General features: G+C 42.0%; 1 protein-coding gene across 2 annotated transcripts; it reads right to left on the minus strand.

Annotated features, from left to right (window-relative positions):
• Nucleotides 1-6,835: 6,835 nt before the first annotated feature.
• On the minus strand, nucleotides 6,836-22,275 carry LOC122750833 (zinc finger protein 665-like). 2 transcript variants are annotated; one of them, XM_043997656.1, is made up of 5 exons: nucleotides 22,060-22,275; nucleotides 20,478-20,566; nucleotides 13,707-13,833; nucleotides 12,837-12,929; nucleotides 6,836-9,699 (listed from the first exon to the last, which is right to left on the minus strand). In XM_043997656.1, exons 1-5 carry the CDS (start codon nucleotides 22,220-22,222, stop codon nucleotides 7,199-7,201), a joined length of 2,973 nt encoding a protein of 990 aa, XP_043853591.1. In that variant the 5' UTR covers nucleotides 22,223-22,275; the 3' UTR covers nucleotides 6,836-7,198. The 2 variants fall into 2 exon arrangements, with proteins under 2 accessions (XP_043853591.1, XP_043853592.1); XM_043997657.1 differs by lacking the exon at nucleotides 12,837-12,929.
• Between the last annotated feature and the right edge of the window lie 1,578 nt (nucleotides 22,276-23,853).

Consider the following 23,853-nt stretch of genomic DNA (forward strand, 5'->3'; position numbering starts at 1 on the left):
CATGGCTAATGAGGAAATTTGTTTAATATGGATATATATTATATATATATATGGATTATATATACATATACATGCATGTGTGTGTATCTATATCTATATTTGTAATGGTTGTAATGGGTTTTGATTTTCTTTTCTTAATGGATGTGGGAGCAGGTAAAGGAAGAGAGAGAAATTGGAACGGAAAAATTTTAACTGAATACATTTTTTTTAAAGATTGTTAGTTTTTTTATGTCAAAGACTTTCTCTTTGTTTGTATTTTTATCTCTAGTACTCATTCCTGGCACATAGTAAGTGCTTAATAAATACTTCTTTTTCTGGCTGTTATTGAAGGGAAAGATTTAGAAAAGTGTCTCAGTGGAGAGGAACCATTTGGATCATGCCTTTGAATAATAATTTCTAAAACAAAGGTCCAAACATGTCACCCCCTTATTCAACAAAGTCCAGTGGCTTCCTATCACCTTGACAATCAAATACAACATACTTCATAATCTACACCCCCCAAAATTTCCCGTCTTCTTATACCTTACACCCCATCACATACTCCAGAATCCAGTTACATTGGCCTCCTTGGCCATCTCTTGGGTCCAGACATTTTTACTGAAGTGCTCCCCTCCTCATCTCCACCTCCTGGCATCCTTCAAGTCCCAGCTAAAATCCCACCTTCTGCATGAAGCCTTTCCCAAGACCTCTGGATTCTTATCAGATAATTATTTCCTATTTATCTTATATAGTTTTGTACATATTTGTTTGCATGTTGTTTCCCCCATTATATTGTGAGCTCCTTGAGTGGAAGGACTGTATTTTGCCTTTATTTGTATTTCCAGTGCTTAGCACAGGTCCCGACATAAATTAGATGCCTAATAAATGCTTATTTGCTAACTGACTGACTCACCCTTCAAGTCAAGTCAATTGTGTAGGTCAAATGTGGACAGTTTCCTAGGAACTCGACTACATTCTACTTTTCTGAAGGTCCACCTAGGGTAAAACTATAGCATTATGAAGGACTGTATGTTTCCCTGAAGGAGATGGGGCTCAGAAGAGAACTAGGGCCAACTCTTTTTTTTTTTTTTTGGTGAGGCAATTGGGGTTAAGTGACTTGCCCAGGGTCACACAGTTAGTAGGGTCAACTCTTGAACAATCCTTACTATTTTTCCCTTGCTGAGTAAGTCTCAAACCTAGAGATTATTGTTCAGAAGGACTGTCCTATACAGAAGTATGCTGGAGGCAACTCTAAAGATCCTTTAAGAGCTCTTCGTTAAATTTTCAATGTGAGCATTAACACTGCAGAAATTGGCAATTGATACAATTTTTTAATTTTATTAATTGTCTAGTTTTTAGGAAATGTCAGTAATGCAGGCTAAGCTTAAAAGTGCATTTCATACATTCTTTTACTCAGAGAACCTAGTTGGTAAACATTTACCAGTACCTCCCTAATTAGACAGGTCCTTGGGAAAGGGTAGAGATCCACCAGAGTGAAGGGGACAGGATTTCACTATTGATGGTCTCTGGTGGATCCAGGTTTTTTTGTTTTGGCTTTTTGGGTTTTTTTGTTTTTGTTTGTTTGTTTGTTTTGCAGGGCAATAAGGGTTAAGTGACTTACCCAAGGTCACACAGTTAGCAAGTGTTAAGTGTCTGAGGCCGGATTTGAATTCAGGTCCTCCTGACTCCAGGGCCAGTGCTTTATCCACTGTGTCTCATTGAACTTTGAGGTCTTAAAGCTCTCATGCAAGGATAATAGTTATTCAGTATCTCCTGCACACAAATCATTACATGGGACCTTGGGCATACCAACATAAAACAGTCTCTATCCTCGAAGTTCTAATGGGTTACTTTGAATGTGGGGATAAAACACTTAAAGAGATATCAAAGCCCAAGGAAAATCAGGAAGAAGAGAACACCAACAGCTACAAAAATAAGGTCAAGATCCTGAAGGGGGCAGCACTTGAGATGAGCCTGAAAGAAATCCGAGCAGTCTTATAGACAGAGGTGAGGGTGGAATGCATTCCACATCTGGGGAGAAACGTTCGACCAGAAATAGATTGCTAAAATTAGAAAACAGCTAGTATTCCCCCCCTAGAGGCACTATGTAAATACTAGGTAACATTTTTATTTTCTATCTTTTACACTAATAATTGTCCTGTTCTCGGTCATTTCTAATTTCATATTTTCCAGTCATATAGTCAATAAACATTTATTAAGTGACTACTGCATGCCAGACACCATGCTAAATTTTGAGAATATGAAGAAAGGGAAGACAACTCCTGCTCTCAAGGAGCTCACAATCTAATGGAGGTGGGGGTGGGAGAGACAAGCAAACAATTATGTGCAAACAAGATGCACACAAGAGAAATCAGAGATATTCAACAGACATCTCATTGATATTTTAGAAGGAGGAATTCAAATGATTCAAGTACTCTCTGGATCTTTTGCAGATTTGTCAGTTGTTCAAAGTTTAGTTTTCCTGTGGTGATCTTTTCAAGAATGTTCTTTTCCATCTGCTTATTTCATTAGGCATCCATCCATATAAAATTCACTGGAATAGATTAGATACCCAAGAAGGAGAAATAAGTGAAAACAAGAGCCCATTGTTTGATAAGCTCAAGAACATCAGTGCTTGGGGGAAAGGACTTTTTCTTCTTTTTCTTATAAACACTAATGTTGTTGTTCAGTCATTTCAGTCATGTCCAACTGTTTGTGATCCCGTTTGTGTTTTTCTTGGCAAAAATACTGGAGTAGTTTGCCATTTCCTTCTCCAGCTCATTTTTCAGATAAGGAAACTGAGACAAACAGGGTTAAGTGTCTTGCTCATGATCACACAGCTAGTAAGTGTCTGAGACAAGCTTTGAACTTAGGAAGATGAGTCTTCCTGACTCCAAGTCTGGCACTCTATCCACTGTGCCACCTGGCTGCCCAAACACCAATGAGATAGCTATGTGGCATTTAAAATTATATGTGGTCACCCTATTTCTGTCCCAAGTTTTAGGGAAACTTAGCTAGGGTTCCTAATATAGTGCTATTTATAAATTAGAGGCTTTAGCACCAATTTGGGGTATTAAGCATTTATTAAAGCATATTAAATATTAGTAAAGAGAGAATACATGGCTCAGAAAATTCAGAAGGGCCTTATCTAGGAGGCAGGAGAGCTAGAGCTCAGGGTGGCTGCCTCCTCCTCCAAGTCCCTGCCAAGAGCATGTCCTGAGCGTGTGTGAGCAGAAGTTTCCTGCGGTCCAGAGGAGAGGCGGCCCTTCCACACTACTCAAAGCTAATTGGCTAGCATCATTCAAATCTATTGGTTTTACTGGACTTGAGGGTGGTCCATGAGCAGTACACACTGGTGTCAGAGTAGGAGCCTTCTGAGGGGAAAAAGCCTTCAGGTAGGCACGGTTTTTAATGAGGTAACTTCTATTGTCTGTATTCACAGTCCAAAGTCCAAATACATTTCCTTTGAAATGCTCCTAACTCTGGGCTGGTCTTAAGAAAGGTCTGGCCAGGCTTTCTGGGTCTCATAGAACCCCACTATTTTCTCACAGCTATAAAGCAGTTTGGTAGAACCTTAGTTTCGATATCCATCTGATGCTTCATAACATACTAAACTCAAAATGAATATTTGACCTGATTACAAAAGATCACATCATTTTAAAAATCAGAAGGAATGAGATTGGGTATTTGGGACAATTGTGGAAAAAGGAAGAATTTTTTTATTTGGAAAGGGAAAGGATTTAATGATAATGGTTGACATTTTAAAATGAATGTCTATGAATTTTTTTTAAAGAACTCAATAGAAAATTCAAGAGGAAACAGAACAGGGATACAGCTTTATGATTACCTTAGACAAGGACAGCTAGGTGGCACAGTGGGTAGAGAGTACCAGCCCTGGAGTAAGGAGGACCTGAGTTAAAATCTGACCTCAGGGGCAGCTAGTTGGTGCAGTGGATAGAGCACTGATCCTGGATCCAGGAGGACCTGAGTTCAAATCCAGCCTCAGACATTTAACATTTACTAGCTGTGTGACCTTGGGCAAGTCACTTAACCCCAATTGCCTCACCAAAAAAAAAAAATCTAACCTCAGACACTTATTAGCTGTGTGACACTGGGCAAGTCACTTACCCCTAATTGTTTCAAAAAATTACCTTAGAGATTGTATGTTATGTATTTTATATTTCTTTTTTAAATGATTGTTGTTGACATTATTACATTGGCAATTTTCCCAGTATTCTTCTCCCATCCCAAGAGATAGCCCATGTAATGAATATTGTTAAAGAAAGGAGAAAAATAGGGGCAGCTAGGTGGTGCTGTAGTGGATAGAGCACTGGCCCTGGAGTCAGGGGGACCTAAGTTCAAATCCAGCCTCAGACACTTGACACTTACTAGCTGTGTGACCCTGGGCAAGTCACTTAACCCCAAATTGCCTCACCAGAAAAAAGAAAGAAAAGAAAAGAAAGGAGAACAATGAAACAAAAGAAAAAAAGGAGAAAAATCAATAAAATTGATTCATATGTGAAAAATGTCTGAAAACATATCTAATGTAGAACACCCCTTTAAAGGAATAAAGAACAACTTAACTAGAAGAATACTCAGTACTCATGGCTGGGTCATACCAATAATATTTTTTAAAAGACAAGATTAAAGTTAATTTACAGTTTTAATATTATGCCAGTCAAACTATCAAAGGAGTACTTTACAAAACTCAATAAAATAATACCAAAATTCATTTGGAGGAACAAAAGTTCTAGAATATCCAGGAAAATAATGGAAAAAAATGTAGGGATGGTAGAGCAATAGTAATTCCAGACCTCAAAATATATTATAAAACATCAGTTATCAAAACCATTAGGTACTGCATTAAATAAAAACACACAGAAGTAGATCAATGTAGTAGACTAGATAAGGGAGAACCAGAAGCAACGGAAATCAATTAGCCAATGAGCATTTATTAAGTACTGACTATATGCCACAAGCAGTTTTGAGCACTGGGGATACAAAAGTGGCAAAATATAGTCCCTTCGCTCAAGGGACTCACAATCTACTCAAGGAGAAAACATGCAAATAAATATATACAATCTAGTTATATACAGAATAAATAGGAAATAATGGGGGAAGGCACTCAAATTAAGGGGGATTGGGAAAGGTTTCCTGTAGTAGGTGGGATTATAGCTGGGATTTGAAGGAAACAGGAAGGTGGAGATGAAGAAAGAAAGCATTCCAGGCTTGGATGACAGTAAGAGAAAACAGCTGGAGCTGAGATGGAATATCTTGTTTGGTGAACAGCAAGTAATCCAGTGTCAATGGATCACACATAAGGTGTGCAAAGACTGCAAAGGTAGGGGAGCACTGGATTATGAAGGTCTTTGAATGCCAAACAGAGGATTTTGTGATTATTTGATTCTAGAGGTGATAGGGAGCCATTGGAGTTTGTTGAGGGGAGGGGAGGAAGAAAGGCATCATGGTTCCGACCATATAGGAACTTGAATAGAATCACTTTGGTGCATGAATGGAGGACAGACTAGAGAGGGGAAGGACTTGTAGGAGATAGACCAACAGGTTATTGTAATAGTCCATGCAGGAGGAAATGGGGACCTGCAACAGGGTGGTGAAGGTATCAGAGGGGACATAAAGGGGCAAAGGTGAAATAAACAGTTCTCGATAACAAATCGTGCATGGAGGTTGAGAGATGGTGAGGAGCTGAGAATCATACCTAGATTTTGAGTCTGGCAGACTGGTGATACCCCGAACTGTAATGGGGGGAGGGCTGAGGGGGAAAGAGGAGCTCAGTTTGAGGCATGTTGTGTTTAATATGTCTAATGGATATTCAGTTCAAGATATTTAACAGGTAGTTGGGATATAAAACTGGAGGTCAGCAGAGAACTTAGGGCAGGATGGTAGGATTTGGAGAATCATTAGAATAGAGATGGTAATTAAATCTATGGGAACTGATGAAATCACCAACTGAGGTAGTTTAAAGAGTAAAGGGGGGCAGCTAGGTGGTGCAGTGGATACAGCACCGGCCCTGGATTCAGGAGGACCTGAGTTCAAATCCGGCCTCAGACACTTAACACTTACTAGCTGTGTGACCCTGGGCAAGTCACTTAACCCTCATTGCCCCGCAAAAAATAAAAAAATAAATAAAGAGAAAAGAGCTCAGGACAGAACCCTGGGGGACACCCATAATTAGTGGGCATGACCCAGATGAATATCCAGCAGAGACTGAGTAGTCAGCTGGTAGTAGGAGAACTAGGAGATAAAAGTATCCTAAAACCCAGAGAGAAGAGATTATTGAGAAAAGGCTGCAGAGAGGTCAAGAAGGATAAGGTTTGATTTAAAAAGCCATGGGATTTGGCAACTAAGGGATCACTGGTCACTTTGTATAGAATAACTTCTAACCTAGTATTCCATAAATTATAAAAATTTAAAAAATATATTAAAAGTAAAGGAATTGGGGGCAGCTAGGTGGCACAGTGGATAGAGCACTGGCCCTGGAGTCAGGAGTACCTGAGTTCAAATCTGGCCTCAGATGTTTGACACTTACTAGCTGTGTGACCCTGGGCAAGTCACTTAACCCCAATTGCCTCACCAAAAAAAAAAAAAGTAAAGGAATTAAAAATAAACAAAAACAAAAAACAAACAAAACAAAACAAAAATAAAGGAATTATCCAAAAAAGTTTAAGCCATTCATCACTTCCAGTCCACATATAGTACTAAATGTAAAAAGTGGTTGTAGTTGTTCAATTGTTTTCTATCACATCCAACTCTTTGTGACCCCATTTGTCACTAGATACTAGAGTATTTTACTATTTCCTTCTCCAGCTCATTTTACAGATGAGGAAACTGAGGCAAACAGGGTTAAGTGAGTCATCTAGGGTCTGAGGCCAGATTTGAACTCAGGTCTTTCAGACTCCAGGTCTGGCACTCTATCCACTGCACCTCCTAGCTGCCCTTAAAAGGTTGACCATACACCAAAATATTACTAGCAGCAATTTTTCTGGTAGCATAGCAACAAACTGGAAACAAAGTAGTTGCCAATCATTTATGGAATGGCTGAAGAAACTATGGTCTCTGGATGTTTTGGAACATTAATTTATAGTAACACATGATGGATCTAAACTTTTTAAAAAATACATTAAATAGTATAGATTCACGAAAAACCTTAATTTTCTGATATGTGGTTAGGTTCTACCCTCCAGCTAAAAGAATTCCCACCTCAAATAGATTTAGAAGGTTTTACTCCAGTATGAATTCTTTCCTGCCCAGTAAGAAAGGAGTTCAGAGTAAAGGCTTTCTCATATTCATTATCTTTGTAGATCTTCTCTCCAGTATTCATTCTCTTCTGTACAAGGGTGGAGGTCTGTCCAAAAGACTTGTGATTATATTTATGAGATTTATCTCCGTTATGAGTCTTCTGATGTACAATGAGGTTTGCACTACGGCTGAAGGCCTTCCCACATTCACTACATTTATAGGGCTTCTCTCCAGTGTGAATCCTCTTATGGACAGAAAGTTTGGAGGCATTTATGAAAGCCTTCATACACTGATCACATTTATAAGGTTTCTCTCCAGAATGAATCCTCTGATGTACAATGAGGGATGACTTCTGGCTAAAACACTTTCCACATTCATTGCATTTAAAGGGCTTCTCTCCAGTATGAATCCTCTGATGTGCAATAAGGGAGGAAATGTGGCTGAAAGACTTCCCACATTCATTACATTTAAAGGGCTTCTCTCCAGTATGAATCCTCTGGTGTGCAATAAGGGATGAGCTGTGGCTGAAAGCATTGCCACATTCATTACATTTATAGGGCTTCTCTCCAGTATGAATCCTTTGATGGGCAATAAAGGATGAGCTCCGGCTGAAGGCCTTCCCACACTCACTACATTTGTAGGGCTTCTCTCCAGTATGAATCCTTTGATGGGCAATAAGGGATGAGCTCTGCCTGAAGGCATTCCCACATTCATTACATTTATAAGGTTTCTCTCCAGAATGAATCTTCTGATGTCCAATAAGGGATGACCTTTCACTGAAGACTTTCCCACATTCCTTACATTTATAACGCTTCTCCCGAGTATGGATTCTCTGATGTACAGCAAGGTTGCAGGACTGTCTGAAAGCCTTTCCACATTGACTACATTTGTAAGGTTTTTCTCCAGTATGAATCATCTTGTGTGCAGTAAGGGATGAATTTTCACTGAAGGCCTTCCCACACTCATTACATTTATAGGACTTTTCTGCAGCATGAATGCCCAGATGTACTACAAGTTTGGAAAGCTTTCTAAAAGTCTTTCCACAATGATTACATTTATAAGCTTCTTCTCCAGAATGAATCTTTTGGTGTACAACAAGGGATGACTTCTGGTGAAAGACTTTCCCACACTCATTACATTGATACAGTTTCTCTTTTGTATGAATCCTCTGATGTACTGCAAGTTTGGAGGACTGTCTGAAAGCTTTTCCACACTGATTACATTCATAAGCTTTCTCTCCATTATGAATTCTCTCATGTGCAATAAGCTTTGCTCTCCACCTGAAGACCTTATCACATTCATTACATTTATAGGGCTTTTCTCCAGTGTGGCTCTTTTGGTGTACTGTAAGTTTGGAAGGCTTTATGAAAGTTTTTGCACACTGATTATATTTGTAAGGTTTTTCTCTGGAATGAATCCTTCGATGAACAATAAGGGATGAACTATGGCAGAAGGCTTTCCCACATTCATTACATGTATAGGGCTTCTCTCCAGTATGAATCCTTTGATGTGCAATAAGGGATGAGCTCTGACTGAAGGCTTTCCCACATTCATTACATCTGTTAGGTTTTTCTCCAGAATGAATCCTGTGATGTGTCATAAGAGATGAGCTTTGGCTGAAGGCCTTCCCACATTCATTACATTTATAGGGCTTCTCTCCAGTATGTACCCTCTGATGTACGACAAGATTGGAGGACTGTCTGAAAGCCTTTCCACAATAATTACATTTATAAATTTTCTCTCCAGAATTAATCCTCTGATGCAAAATAAGGGATGAACTCTGAGGCTTTTCTGGTCTATGGATTTTCTGATGTTTAATAAGATCTGTGCTCTGAAAAAAGACCTTCCAGCAGTGATTACACCCATGCAATGTCTCTTTAGAATGAACTCTCTGATGTAAACTAAGAGATGATTGATGGATGAAGCCTGTACCACATTCATCAACTTTATAAGACATTTCACCAGTATGGTTTTTTTGATGACTAATAAGGTCTGGGATTAAAGCAAAAGCTGTCTCACCATGATTATCTTGAAAATTTTTCATTCCAGTTTGCTTCCCTTGATGATGAATCAGCTCATTTTGCTCATTAAAATGGTCACTGTATTTGGAATATCCAGTCCCTGAGGTAATTTTTTTAAATTGAATTAGGTCTGAATATTGCCTGAAGCTCCTTTCCTTTTCTTTATATTCATTGTGAATCTTTCCAGTGGGGACTGTCTGTTGAACAGAAAGGGTTAGATCTACCTCCTGACCAAAAGTCCTCTGAAATTTATCACATTCCTCATCTCTCTCTTTACTGGAAGTCTTCATGAGGTTAATTTTGAATGGTTTGGAATGACTCTCCCAGTTTCCTTGCTTCTTCCCCAAATTGCCTTCACAATCCCAGATTTCTCTCAAACTGAAATCACAGGAACTGCTCAGTTCTGGGGTAGACACCTTGGTTTGAGTCCTGGTTTCCTCACCTGAAAAAAAAGGACAGAAATAGATTTGCTTATTTCCATTGGCAGGAAAAAAGAGATGGAGGACCTTATGACCTTACCACCTGCAAAGCCACTGCTTCCTAGCACTCACCAGATCTTAATCTCTGCTGGGTCTCTATGTCCTACAGACACCCAGGAAGTGCCATCTGACCTATTAAAGTAACCTAAGGATCCAAGCCTTTGCCATCCATATCAGCGCACCATGACTTCTAGGGCCTTTCCATCTAAACTATGGCTGAATATTTTTCTATATGTTACTTTTCTCCAATTAGAGTGTAAGCTCCCAGGGTAGGGACTGTCTGGCTTCTTTTATATGGATTCCCGGCACTTAAAACAGTGTTTGGCATACAATAAACAGTTGCAAATGTTTTTCCATTCTTTCACTTAGTCAAGAAGAATAACCTTCAAACTCAAAAAGTAGGAATCAATAATAATAAATTACTATTAACTCACATCTTGTAAAATGACTTACTTTACAGAGAGATTCACAAGTTAAACCTCTGGATCCTCCTAAATCTGAGTGGGTAGGTAGACATTGTTATTATACTTTATAGCTCAAGAAATGGGAAACATAATATATAAGTGATATGAATAAAGTCACACAGTTTATAAGGGAAGAGCTGAGCTTAGAGCTCCTACTCTGTAAAAGCCAGGCCACAGCTCTGGAGAGTCTCTCTGAGTATAAATTCATTCTTCAAATATCTGTTATTGCTCATAATTTTGGTAAGGAAAGAATATGTTTCATATTTATGAGTTTTTTAGTCACCTTTCATTGGCAATCTTTGTCAAGTTGCTACAGTAACCTAAGAACTATGTATACTCCCTTCAACATATATTAAGTAGCTACCAGAGAGCTGTGCAGGGAATCAACATAAGTAGCCAAGTGCTTCCTCAGGTGCTACACCTCTAATCCCTCAGCAGTCTTAGCTACTAGAAACCCTGAGAAAAAAATTCTCACCACCAAATTCTATTGCATTGTCAAATGGTTCAAAATCAGAACCAGATATGATTTAAGGGTAAAAATTAAAGCATTATCTTCAACTTTGATACAGCACTCTAAGGACAATGGGACATTTTCATCTGCCAGGCAACTGAAATTTCCATGCGTTGTCCCCCCAATAGAATGTAAGCTCATTGATAGCACCTAGCTCAGTGCTTTCCACATAGATATTGATTAATAAGTGTTTTTCATTCATTCGTTCATACATTTACTCACTCTTTCACCCATTTTTTCATACCATGCTTTATCAATCACAATTTAATGGTCCTGTCAACACATCAAAGGCAGGGGTCCTTCAGTGGATTGATCAGAAACCACCTGTACCTACCTGTCTTATACTACTCTTCTCTGTGTCTCTGGGTTTATCATAAAGTATATTGCTGGAATGGAACACATCACATATGTCTAGTCCCGGCTCTGTTGTGTACAATGGACCTATTAACTTCATTGGTATAGTTACTAGGTTTCTTTTCACTGTCTTTCATTTCATTCTACTCAAGGCTGTACTCCTGACTCGCCCAGACTTTCTTTACCAAGCCACAGAAACTTTGCTCCACCCTTGGACTTCACACCCAGGAAATACCTCCACCCCCTGTAGCCTTTTCCTCTAATTGGCTGGTTCTTCTAGAACCATGATTTTAAGGTGGCCACCCAAGCCAGCCATGTCTCCATTCCTCTCCAGGCTGCCCTCTTGACCCACCTGTATTTTCTAACCATGCCACCAAGGCAGATACCTTCAGCTCTTCCTTCCCAGCCCTCTTTTAGCTTCCTTTTCATATTGTCTCCCTCTTCCCCCATTAGAATGTAAGCTCCTTTGAGGGTAGAGACTGTCTTTATTACTGCTTCTTTTGGCATTCTCAGCACATAACACAGTGCCTGGCACATAGTAAGTATTTTTAAACAAAAAGCTTATTCTTCTATTTTTGGGGGGGAGTGAGGCAATTGGGGTTAAGTGACTTGCCTAGGGTCACACAGCTGGTAATTGTTAAGAGTCTGAGTCCGGATTTGAACTCAGGTCCTCCTGAATCCAGGGCTGGTGCTCTATCCACTGCACCACCTAACTGCCCCAACAAAAAGCTTCTTAACTTGACTTAACATATGCTTTCTTGACTTTCATACCTCACTATAGTCTCCACTGGTTTTTTTGCATGAACTGTGGTGTGGAAGCTTGTCTCTTAGCCTGTAATTGTACAACTGATTTGTTGAATGTTTATGTAGGACTTCATATGTAGTCCAAATAGATTCTATCTTATCAGATTGAGTCCACAGTTCTATTTGGTCTTTTAGATACTCTTTTTTTTTCAGGACAATGGGGGTTAAGCCCAGGGTCACACAGCTAGTAAGTGTCAAGTGTCTGAGGCTGGATTTGAACTCAGGTACTCCTGAATCCAGGGCCGGTGCCACCTAGCCACCCGTGTCTTTTAGCTACTCTTAAAGCACATCTTAGGTGTGCCAGAGACACAGCCTAGACACAGAAGGTAGTATACATTATTCCAGAGCTATATATCACACTTTTGAGTGGCTTGCAAACCCTCAAGACTTGTGAACATCTCTGCCCCTTGAGTCCCTCTAAGGTCTTTGGGAAGTATCTTAGACAGTTTGGGAAATATCTTAGAAAATTTATTAGGCAATAGATCATTTAACCAATCAATGAGCAGTCAGGGGAAGTAACTCAGAAGAATTACTTATGGGACAAAGGAGACCACCACAAATGGGGAAAGAGGAACTTCTGTGTCATACCAGGGACTAATCTTTTTTCAAGTGTTGGTAACTATCAGACAAGAGAGATCATGAAAGTGGCTTTTATTGACCAAAAGAGTTTATGATTGAACTGAAAAGATAGCCTTATTCTTTTATGAATGACCTTAGGGGATTTGTAGGTGACTTCTCTGTACAATATTTCTTTTTTTTTTTTTTTTTTTGGTGAGGCAATTGGGGTTAAGTGACTTGCCTAGGGTCACACAGCTAGTAAGTGTGTAAAGTGTCTGAGGCCAGATTTGAACTCGGGTCCTCCTGAATCCAGGGCCAGTACTCTATCCACTGCGCCACCTAGCTGCCCCTGTACAATATTTCCAGATGATAATTTTTGAGATAACAGTGTCCAGTTTCATCCATTTACCTCTAGAGGAGTTCCTTGAGTCTTCTTCTTTCAGTATCCAAGTTTCCTCCTGATTCAAATGGGAAATCAGATCTGCTTTGGCAACTGGAAGTCCTGTTCATGATAAATAAGGTAGCTCTGAGGACCCAGAGATCTTGAGAATTTAGTTCTCTATAAGAAAAATGGGGCATGCTATGAAGGGCAAAGGGTGGTCCTAAGGGTATCCCTCTTAGGGATAGTCTATGTGATGAGGCTAGAAGCTACTGGAGGAAGAAACGAAAAGTCATGGAACCTATTCAGAACCACAAAATTAGTACTGCTTTCATTTTCCTCCTAGAAGGATAGAAACATTTCATAAATTCCAACATTGCTATTTGAATTTGGGAGAAGTATCAAGGAAAAAAAAGGACAGACTTGGTCTGAAAGACCCCTGAGTATGAGACTAGCAGCAGTGGGTTGAAAATTTAGACTTTATATAAGGAAGAAAGTCCTAAGGATGAGACACATCTCAAATGGGAAAGGGCTGCCTCAGGAGTTAGGAGTTCTCCTCACTGAATGTTTTCAAAGAAAAGCTGGATGACCATCTTTCAGTAATGTAATTATGATTTCATCTTTCACTTAAATCTCCCTAGAATTAAGAAGGTACAGGGTGAGGAAAAATAAATTAAGCTTCCAGTTCCCATTAGACAATGAAAAGACCTTTGATGTGAGAATAGAAAGCAGGGAGATTCTGTCTTCTTGGAAAGGAAGGGATTTGGAATTTTTGGTCTCTAATAATGGTTAAATGCTTAATGCATGAAACACTATGTCATAGGTAGGAAAGGAAGAAACAAGGATGCAGATTCACAATTCCTTGGGCAGAGTTTGGATCAGAAAACAATATATCCTTACCCAGGGAGAGAAGATTCTGGGAGGTCTCCAGCATGACGTCTTTGTATAGAGCCTTCTGGGAAGTGTCCAAGAGACACCACTCTTCCTGAGTGAAATCGACAGCTACATCCTTGAATGTCACGGATTCCTGGAAATACCCAAAGCCATAGGATTTAGTGCTAGAAGACACTTTATTAAGTCATCTAGAACTCTCTCATATTTTTTTCAAAAGGAGGACACTAATGCCCAGAGAATGCAACAGACTTGCCCAAAGGTCACAGTCCTAGAAAGTGTCAGAGCCACCATCTGAAACCAAATACCTAAAGAATCAAATGGAATGTTGAGAAAAGTAGTTTATACGACTTTTAGAGTAGTTGGAAGATAGTTGAGAAATGTCTCCTAGTGACTTGTTTGTACCTAGAGTGTGACGGAGGATTTATTCATTATTGATGAAAGTTTCTGGTGAAGACACAGAGAGAGAATGCAGTGTAAAATGTCTTCCACATCAAACTTGTCATAGGTGATATGGTATAAAGAATATTTATAAAGATAATTTTGTGAATTGTTCATGATGACCTAGCAGGTGCAGTATATTCTGTAAAAGTATTTTCTGTGATTACCAAAGAGAAAAACCTCATATAATATAAATCATTTCCTAAGAGAATAAATTTTACTCTTACCTGGTGGAGAACTATGAAGAGAATTCTTTTAGATATTTATTTTGTTGACATTTTTTTTTTGTGGGGCAAGGGGGTTAAGCGACTTGCCCAGGGTCACACAGCTAGTAAGTGTCAAGTGTCTGAGGCCGGATTTGAACTCAGGTACTCTTGAATGCAGGGCTCATGCTTTATCCACTGTGCCACCTAGCCACCGCCCTCCCCCGCCCCCCATTGACATCTTTTGTTTTTATATTGTCTATATTCTAAATACATCTCTGCCCCTATCAGAGAGCTACTTCTGATAACAAACAATTTAAAAATAAGAGAAAAAATAAGAGAAAAAAGTCAGCAAAACCAGTAAGTAAATAAAAAAAATTCTGACATAAGAGTCAATGTTCCACACCCTTGTACCTTGTACCCCCAAACTCTGCAAAAAAAGAAGGGGGGGCAGCAAGGTGGCGCAGTGGATAAAGCACCGGCCCTGGAGTCAGGAGTACCTGAGTTCAAATCTGGCCTCAGACACTTAACACTTACTAGCTGTGTGACCCTGGGCAAGTCACTTAACCCCAATTGCCTCACTAAAAAAAAAAAAAAACAAAGAAGGGGAAGATGTCACTTCACATATCTTTCCTGGGTACAAGCTGGTTCTTTATAATTTTGCAACATTCATTTTAAATTGTTTTCTAGTGCATGTTCTTTCCACTTACATTGTAGTCATTGGGTGTATTGTTTTATAGACTTTCTAAATGTTGTGTTAGTTGGCTTATAGCTTCCTGTGCTTTTCTCTATTCATCATATTCTTCATTTCCTATATCACAATAATATTGCATTACATTCAGGCACCATGCTATAAAGTGACAAGCTTTTCTGTCTGAGCCCATATAGTCCCCCCAAATATGAGTCCTTGTCCAGTTCATTCATTCCTTTCCCTTCGAGGTGCAGGGAACAGAGCCTCAGGCAATGAGAAAATGAGGCATTGGAATCCAGGAGGCAAAATCCAAACTAGCTGAGCAGCAGTGTCTCAGAGAGCAAGGAGACGTATCTAGTTCATCAAAAGGATTCAACTAGCAATCATGCCACATCTAGAGCTGAACTTGGTGAGGTCAATATATGTAGATACTAAGAGTAGTTTGGAATCTACTCCCCCAGAGACTGAGGTAATTTAGGGGAGAATATATCCTTGAGCTATTGGGAAAAAATGTTTGTCTCTTTGTTCTTGCTATATTATGGAAAGAAATATATCTTTGGAAAAGGGAAAGGAGGGATAAACATTTAAGCACTAATATATTACTAGGTGCTAGGCTTTGTTAATTACTTTTTACAAATATTATCTCATTTTATCCTCACCTTATTGGAGGTAGGTCCTATTATTATTCCCATTTTATAGTAAAGGAAACTGAGGCAAACAAAGTGAATTACACAGGCTCACATAGCTAGTGTCTGAGAATGAACTTGAACTTGGCTCTTCCTGACTTCAGGCTCAGTGCTCTCTCCACTGTATCACCAACTGCCCTCCAAAAAACCCTTTAATTGATATTAAGTGGTTAAAAAAGAACTGGGGGAGGGGCAGCTAGGTGGTGCAGTGGATAGAGCACCAGCCCTGGATTCAGGAGGACCTGAGTTCAAATCCAGCCTCAGAGGGGGCAGCTAGGTGGCGCAGTGGATAAAGCACCGGCCTTGGATTCAGGAGTACCTGAGTTCAAATCCGGCCTCGGACACTTGACACTTACTAGCTGTGTGACCCTGGGCAAGTCACTTAACCCCCACTGCCCCGCAAAAAAAAAAAAACAAACTGGGGTGCTAGTTAAAAGCCTCTAACAAATTCGAGGAACACAGATGGGAAAGGCTTGAACCAATGGCAGAGAGGAGAGACCCTACCTGGGCCCTCAGAGTATCCCAGAACGCTGAGAGATTAGGGTCAGTGACCATATTATAGTGATTAACAACCATATTTGGTTGTTAATTTTTTGGTTGTTAATCGTTTGCAATTCTTCTTTTGACCACTATATGTTCAAATCATTTGAACACTTACCTTTTGGGGAATGGCTTCCAGTTTTATATGTTTGTTATATTTATATCAGATACCAAACACTTATTTAGGCCACTGGGAGCCACAGTGGATAGGGTGCTGGCCTAGAGTCAGAAAGAACTGAGTTCAAATGTGGTCTCAGATGTTTACTAACTGTGTGGCCCTGGCCAAGTCACTTAACCTCTGTTTGCCTCAATTTCCTTATCTGTAAAATGGGGGTGATGATAACATCTACTTCCCAGGGTTGTCATGAGGATAAAATGAGAAAATAATTTTAAAGCATTTAGCACAGTGCCTGGTCCATAATAAGCACCAATTAAATGTAAGCTATTATCATTATAAGGGCAGCTAGGTGGCACAATGGATAGAGTGGGCCTGGAGTCAGGAAAACTCATCTTCCTAAGTTCAAATCTGGCCTCAGACACTTACTAGCTGTGTGACACTGGGCAAGTCACTTATCTCTGTTTCCCTCAGTTTCCTCATCTGGAAAATGAGCTGGAAAAGAAAGTGGCAAACTATTCCTGTATCTTTGCTAAGAAAACCACAAATGGGGTCACAAACAGTTGGACATGACTGAAATGACTGAACAACATTATTATCATCATTATTATTATCTGAGAAATCTGATAAAAAGATTTTTCCCAGGTGACTACTTCCCTTCCATTTCTAGATGCTTTAATTGTGTATAAAGCTTTTACACTTTATGTCAAACAAATTACCCATTTTATCTTCAGTAATCGCCTCTAACCTTTGGTTAGCAATTCATCTTCTGAGCACTCCTAGGCAAGATGGCTGTCCAAACAGGCAGACATCCCAGCTCACAGGTACCTATTCTAGCAAAAGCCTAGAATTCACAATAGATCAAATAATGATCAAGAAGTCCAAATGACATTAAATGGCTCTGTAAGCAGTAGGAAAGGAATCTGTAGAGATACAGAAGCTGAAAGTTGGTTTGAAGTTTGGGAATGATGATTGGGGCAATCTGGTAGAGAAAACAGGAATTGATGAGATTAAGGGCACCAGCAGATGGGTTGTTCTTGGCAAGGAGACAAACAGACTGTTCTCAAGTATCGGAATAAAGCATGAGATTGTTGGGAATGATGTCATGGGGGTGTAAGATGAACAGAAGGAAAGAGAGAGCTCAAGGCAAATGACCTCAATTTTTTGATTCAACATGAGACAATGTTATCATCTGAGCAGGTGATATGAGAAGCTTCCATGGAAAACCTGCAGAGAGAACAAAAGAAGTGGAAGATTCACCACTGCGGTGAGTGGGGTAGAGGATCAAGAGAGGAAGAGAAAAATGCCAGCTGATTAAAGTAGAACCAATCAGTACAGTGTGGTGACACTCTCCAGCTCCATTCAACAGCACAGAAATAGGATCAGAAGTTGTTGAAATTAGGAGTAATCTGGGTTGGAGTTTTATAGGATTTTATTGGCAAAAGCACAAGAAATTTGAAAGTAGATGATAGTATGCTGTTGAATCAGTTTACTAAGGGTTAAGAATGGGATGTCATGGGGCAGCTAGGTGGCGCAGTGAATAAACATTGACCCTGGATTCAGGAGGACCTGAGTTCAAATCTGGCCTCAGACACTTAACACTTACTAGCTGTGTGACCCTGGGCAAGTCACTTAACCCCAATTGCCTCACCAAAGGGGGGAAAAGACATAAAAAAAGAATGAGATGGGGCGGCTAGGTGGTGCAGTGGATAGAGCACCGGCCCTGGAGTCAGGAGTACCTGAGTTCAAATCCAGCCTCAGACACTTAATACTTACTAGCTGTGTGACCCTGGGCAAGTCACTTAACCCCAATTGCCTCATAAAAAAAAAAAGAATGAGATGGCAGTAAGTATAAGTAGAAGGGGAGGAGGAGATGGCCTGGAAAGGCACTGAGGAGTACAGACTAGCGATTATGATGAAGATGAAGAATAAATTTAGGAACAATGAACAACAACAAATCTGTATTACTTATGATGAAGCCTGCCATCTACCTCCAGTTAGAGAGGTAATGCTCAGTGCCAATTGAGGCATTTTTTTTTTGGACATACACAGTGGGGGAATTTGATTTGCTTGACTCTAAATATTTGTTATTGGTTTTGTTTTGTGTGTTTTCTTGAGGGGATAGGAGGAAGATAATTTTAGCTGAAAATAAAATAAAATTCATGAGAAAAAAAGAATAGGTTTAAATATACACAACGATTAAAATAATGTAAATTGAAAGAACAACAACACATGTGTGTAAAACAAAACAAAAGTAAATGTTGAAAATTTATAAAGTGCAAGCATGGCTGGAAAGAAGAGATAAGAGAGAAAGCTTCCAAACCACCCCTTTGGGGAGGTGGGAGGTCACAGGTGTTACACATTGCAAATGAATTTTAATTCTTTCAGTTTATCAATTGGTTGTGCTTATCTTTTCCTCTTCCTTTTTCTTTTTTCATCTTTAAAAAAATCATTATATGAGATGGCTCTCTGGAAGGAGGGAGAAGCATGCTGTGGAAAACAATGATTATGTAAAAAACATAATAACAATTTACTTTGTGGAAAAAAAAAAGAATAATGTTGGGGGCAGCTAGGTGGTGCAGTGGATAAAGCACTAGCCCTGGATTCAGGTGGACCTGAGTTCAAATCCAGACTCAGACACTTGACACTTACTTACTGTGTGACCTTGGACAAGTCACTTAACCCTCATTGCCCCAAAATTTTTTTTAAAAAAGAATAATGTTAGGAATAGATAGGCATAGGAACAGGGGGAAGTAACAGATTACCTGTGGATAAAAGAATTGCAGAGTTCTGGAACATAGAAGGTGGTACAGGTCAGATTAAGGGCATGAATCAGTAAACATTTATTAAGCACCTACTATGTGCCATACATTGTATTAAGTGCTAGGGATACAAAAAGAGGCAAAAGACAGTCCTTGCTTTCAAGGAGCTTACAATCTAATGGGGTAAAGATCCCAGTGTGTAGTTGAAGTAGAATGAAGGAGTAGGGTATAAGAGTCGAGGAGACTGGGGAACTTTGCTATGCATGCTAAAGTCCCTTAATAAGATGGCAGCAGTTGGGGTGGAAAGACAGTGAGCCAGACATAACCCAATGAGAAAGGAGAGAGAAAATCCTGAAAGTCAGTAGAAAACAGCCACTAAGATCTGGATTGGGCGATCAATTTGGACAGAAGGAATATTGAATGAAGTTGTAACAAGGAGAATCTAGAACTGGCAATGGAAAGCATGGAGGATTTCAATCCTCTTGCTAGGACCAGTGAGGGGTTTTTTTTTGTTTGTTTTTGGTTTTTGGGTTTTTTTTACAATTACAATTATTTTCTCATTTTATCCTCACGATAATCCTGGGAGTTAGGTGCTAATTATGCATTTTACAGATAAGGAAACTAAGGCAAAGAGGGTTAAGTGACTTGCCCAGGGTTACACAGCTAGAAAGGGGAGGGAGCATGATGAAAGGTGTTGTCCATCCTAAAAGAGGGGATTGTTGTTCAGGCACCGATTCAAGTATGGACCACTGAGGTCCTTAACACCTCTGGGATGCTCTGATTCTGAAACTCAACCCAACTTAATGGGGGCTGAACAAACAGTTGCTGACTCAGAGAGATCAAAGACAGAGGCATAGGTACCATATGTACCAAGGTATCTGTAGCAGCCCTTTTGGTAGTAGCAGAAAACTGGAAACAAAATGGGATCCCACTAGTTGGGACCTGGCTGAATATAATATGGTCTATGAATGAAATGGAATGTCATTGTGGCCCAGTGGCGAAGAGCTGCTGAGACTTGTGTGAACTGAGGCAGAGTGAAGTGAGCAGGTGCAGAAGGATAATTCCTACAGGGAAGGCAACATAGTAAAGAAAAGTAGTTGAGAAAGATTTCAGCACTCTGGTCAGAGCCCATCCAGAAAAGGCTAAAGTGTGAAATTGTTTTATTTATTAGTCTTTAAAAGGGAAAACTTTAGATAAAAATGGGGGGGGGGGGGTTAAAACCTCCATTTACAAATAATGGATATTAATGATTTCATATAAAATCTTCTCTCGCCCCTTCTACATGTATAGAAACATCCATGTTTGCTAATGTTTGTCAAATTTGTGGATTGATGGAACTTACCTGGGATGACTTCCTCTGGGTCCCAGAGGTAATTCTGTTGGGCTCCATGCTTTCCTCCTGGATCAGGACCAAATCCTTGGCAAGCTGAGCTGAGGAGGGAGAAACGTTCCTGAGGGGGAGGAGTCTTGTCTTTTCCCTCCCTGAAAGTAGGGTCACTATCCCCATAATGACCTACAGAGACCAAGGTACCAAGGATGGCAAGAAACCCTAGTCTTGCCTTTAGGATACAGAGTCAAACCAAAAGATGGGGCCAGCAATCAGGGTCAGCCCTGGAAAATTAGGTCTGAACAGAAACAATATTACACACTCTTCCTCCTCCCTCTGAATCAGACCAGCTGAATCAGACCTCTCTCCAACCCTTCCCCAAAGACTCTAGGTACTTGACTGCTTGATCTAGGAGGGAGGGAGAGAGGAAGGCTGGGTATGGGGATGGTCCTGGGAAAGGAAGGTCTGAGTAGGACCAGGGCAAGGCTGGGGCTAGAAGACAATGTATACTGAGATTGAGGGGGTCTGAGGAGGGATTGGGATGAACTCATACTTCTGGGTCTGCAGCAAGGAAGGCAGCTAATAGAAGAATATTCAAGGTTGTGAAAAAAACTGGGGCGGGGAACAGGAGGACTGTGATTGGAAGCAGGGGGAAGTCTGGGAGGTAAGACACTGGGCATTGCAACGGGGGTGGAGCAGAGCGCTGGGTACCAGGAGGGGAGCTGGGTCTGAGTTGGAAAAGCGGGGTGCTTGGGTCCCTGTAGTAGAGCTGTGCCGTGGGGAACAGTGAGGGTTGGGGAGCATCAGTGTACAGGACTCCTATATTCCTGTGGTAGAGCTGAGGGAGAAGGGCAGACTGTGCTCCTGAGTCCCTGTGGGATGGGGTGAAGTGGGGAGGGGACAGTATTCCTTTGTCCTGTGGTGGACCTCTACACTGGAGGTGACAAATCTGGATCCTAAAGAGCTGGGGTGTGGCGGTCTGGCTCCGCTCAGGAAGCCCGGGTAGAGACTTGGGTGTTGAGGGTGGGGGGCACAGGGATGTTAAAGGCCCGATTGGAATGAATATAAAAGGAAAAAAAAAGATTGGGGGAAGGAAGCCTGGGACACACTAACCTTAGGACGTTGAAGGGGGTTAGAGTTTGAAAGCAGTTTGAAGGCCAGTCCTGGGGGCAGGGGCAGGACTGGGGGCGGGCTGACCGTAAGATACAGAGCCTGGAGCTGGGGACTGAAGACGAGATGTCTGGATGGAGGTGGGAAGGCTGGGGTCAGGTTGCAAATAGGTGGCAGGGTTTGGGGTGTCGGCGGGAAGGCGGGGCGGGGAGGGGCTGAAGGCCGATTGAAGGTCGGGGGGATGCTGGGGGTGGGGCTAGGGGTTCAGGGCTGGAGGAGGGACTGGGTGGTGGGGAACTCAAAGACAAGACGCCTGGGGGCGTGGCTCAAGGCAGGATGCTAGGGAATGCTGGGGGGCCTGGCAGGTTCCCTTTGTCCAGAGGGGCCAGACTAAAGGCCGGATGGGGGAGGAAGGGAGGGAGCTGGGGTCTGGCTTTAAGCTGAATGTCTGGGCCCCCCGCAAGATAAGGGAGACTGGGAGACTCACCAGGAGGTTTGAGTGGAGGGCGAGGCAGCAAAGACAGGGCGGGGCCTGAAACCAGGAGAGGGGGAGTCCCAGAGAGCCGAGAGCAGGCGATCAGCTCCTGCTTCCAGCCCCGAAGTCTTCCTAGAGGAGGGGTCCAGGGCTGTCCCGGCCGAGGAGGGGACATGTAGGAGGGGGAAGAGGAGGTCGGGGCCTCAGTGGGCCGGACAAGCTCCGGGATCGAGGTCCTCTCGGCTCCAGCCGCCCCGCCCCTGAAGCCCGGGGATTGGGCCTGAAATAGCGTGTCCCTCCCCCGGACCATGCGTGGCTCCATCTTGGCCGGACCCAGGCCGACCGTCCTAAGCTGGCCTTGCCCTCGGTGCCCCCGGGACCTCTGTGCTGCGGATTTCTGCCTGGGCTCCCAACGGGAGCGGAGATTCTTCCCTGCCCCGGATGCCGGTGGAATAGGGAAAGGAGGTCTTCCCAGCGCAGGGGGAAGAAGCGATGGGGGATGAGGAGGGGGGCGGGGGGCGTAACACCTAACGGGACACCAGGGGGAGGCGGAGGGAGGGGGTGAGTCTTACATGATCTTCTGACCTTGGGAGGAGGGTTCCCCATCTTCACCTGCCAGGGCATGAGAGCAGAGAACAACTGAAATAGCGCTCCTGGGCCACAAAGCCTAGAGGAGAGGGGGTGTCGGTACAGGCTGCGGACCACGGCAGAGCTGCCCTTGTGGCAGGTTAGGAAAAGGCTTCGTTATGGCCAAATGCTTGGCAAGCCGAGCATCTCCTTTCATGTTGCTTTTTTTCCTGTGTAAGAGAAAGTCTATGAAAATCCAAGTGAGCCGGACCCTCCCATGGGAGAGAGCTTTTGATCTGAGGGACTGTCTTTAGGTTTTATTCCAAGTGCCCAGGGCTGGCCTGTCCTCCCATCCTATCCCCTCACACCCCTGACTGCACCAGGGCTCCAGAACCTGCTGCTAGGTGGGAAGAGCCTGCCTGCTCTGCTGGCCTTCACAGCAGTCAGGTGCCCGTGTCCAGGCCCCTTAGGTGGCATTGCCCATTCAGAGGCTGAACCTTAGGCCCCTGCTTTCCTCCCAGCCCCAAGCCCTGCCCTCAGACACTGGGATTCAATGGACAGGAAGATGGCCCTTCTCATTCCTGGGACCTCTCAGGCCACAAACACCAGCACCCCTTTTGCCCCTTCCCTTAGAACTCTGCTACCTCTCACCTTTACTCTGACCTGGAACTCAGACCTTCCTGCCTCTCATCAGAATCTCCTGGCCTTCCATCTCTCCCTCTGCCTCATTTCCCCCAAAGCTTTTCCACCTCAGGAGGACCTCCTCCCCTGCTTGCTCTCCCATCTGATCCCTCCCTCCCCGCCAAACACACACACACACACACACACACACACACACTCCTGTCCTCTCTATAATCTGGACCCCAGAGATGGCCACCCCAATTCTACACTCTTTTCCACCAAGGAATCCTTTGTTGCCTTGTCCTGTCTTCAGTTCTGATTTATCAGACCTTCCCCTCGCCCACATTGGAGTTAATGTGTAGGATATGTGTGTCCACATGGGTCTTCACAAAAGCGGCTCTTAGGGATTGGTGCTACAAGGCTGGTGGCTCTGCTCTATGAAAAGGGGGTACTGGACTAGAGTTATATCTACTTCTCTAAATATTATTCTAAGGGAAATTTTGGATTCAGGCCTCTCTCCTCATTGCTACCACTTTTTTTTTTTTTTTTTTGGTGAGGCAATTGGGGTTAAGTGACTTGCCCAGGGTCACACAGCTAGTGTCAAGTGTCTGAGGCCGG

This window comes from Dromiciops gliroides, chromosome 3 (genome assembly GCF_019393635.1).
Source record: "Dromiciops gliroides isolate mDroGli1 chromosome 3, mDroGli1.pri, whole genome shotgun sequence".
In the NCBI taxonomy this organism is placed as follows: Eukaryota; Metazoa; Chordata; class Mammalia; order Microbiotheria; family Microbiotheriidae; genus Dromiciops; species Dromiciops gliroides.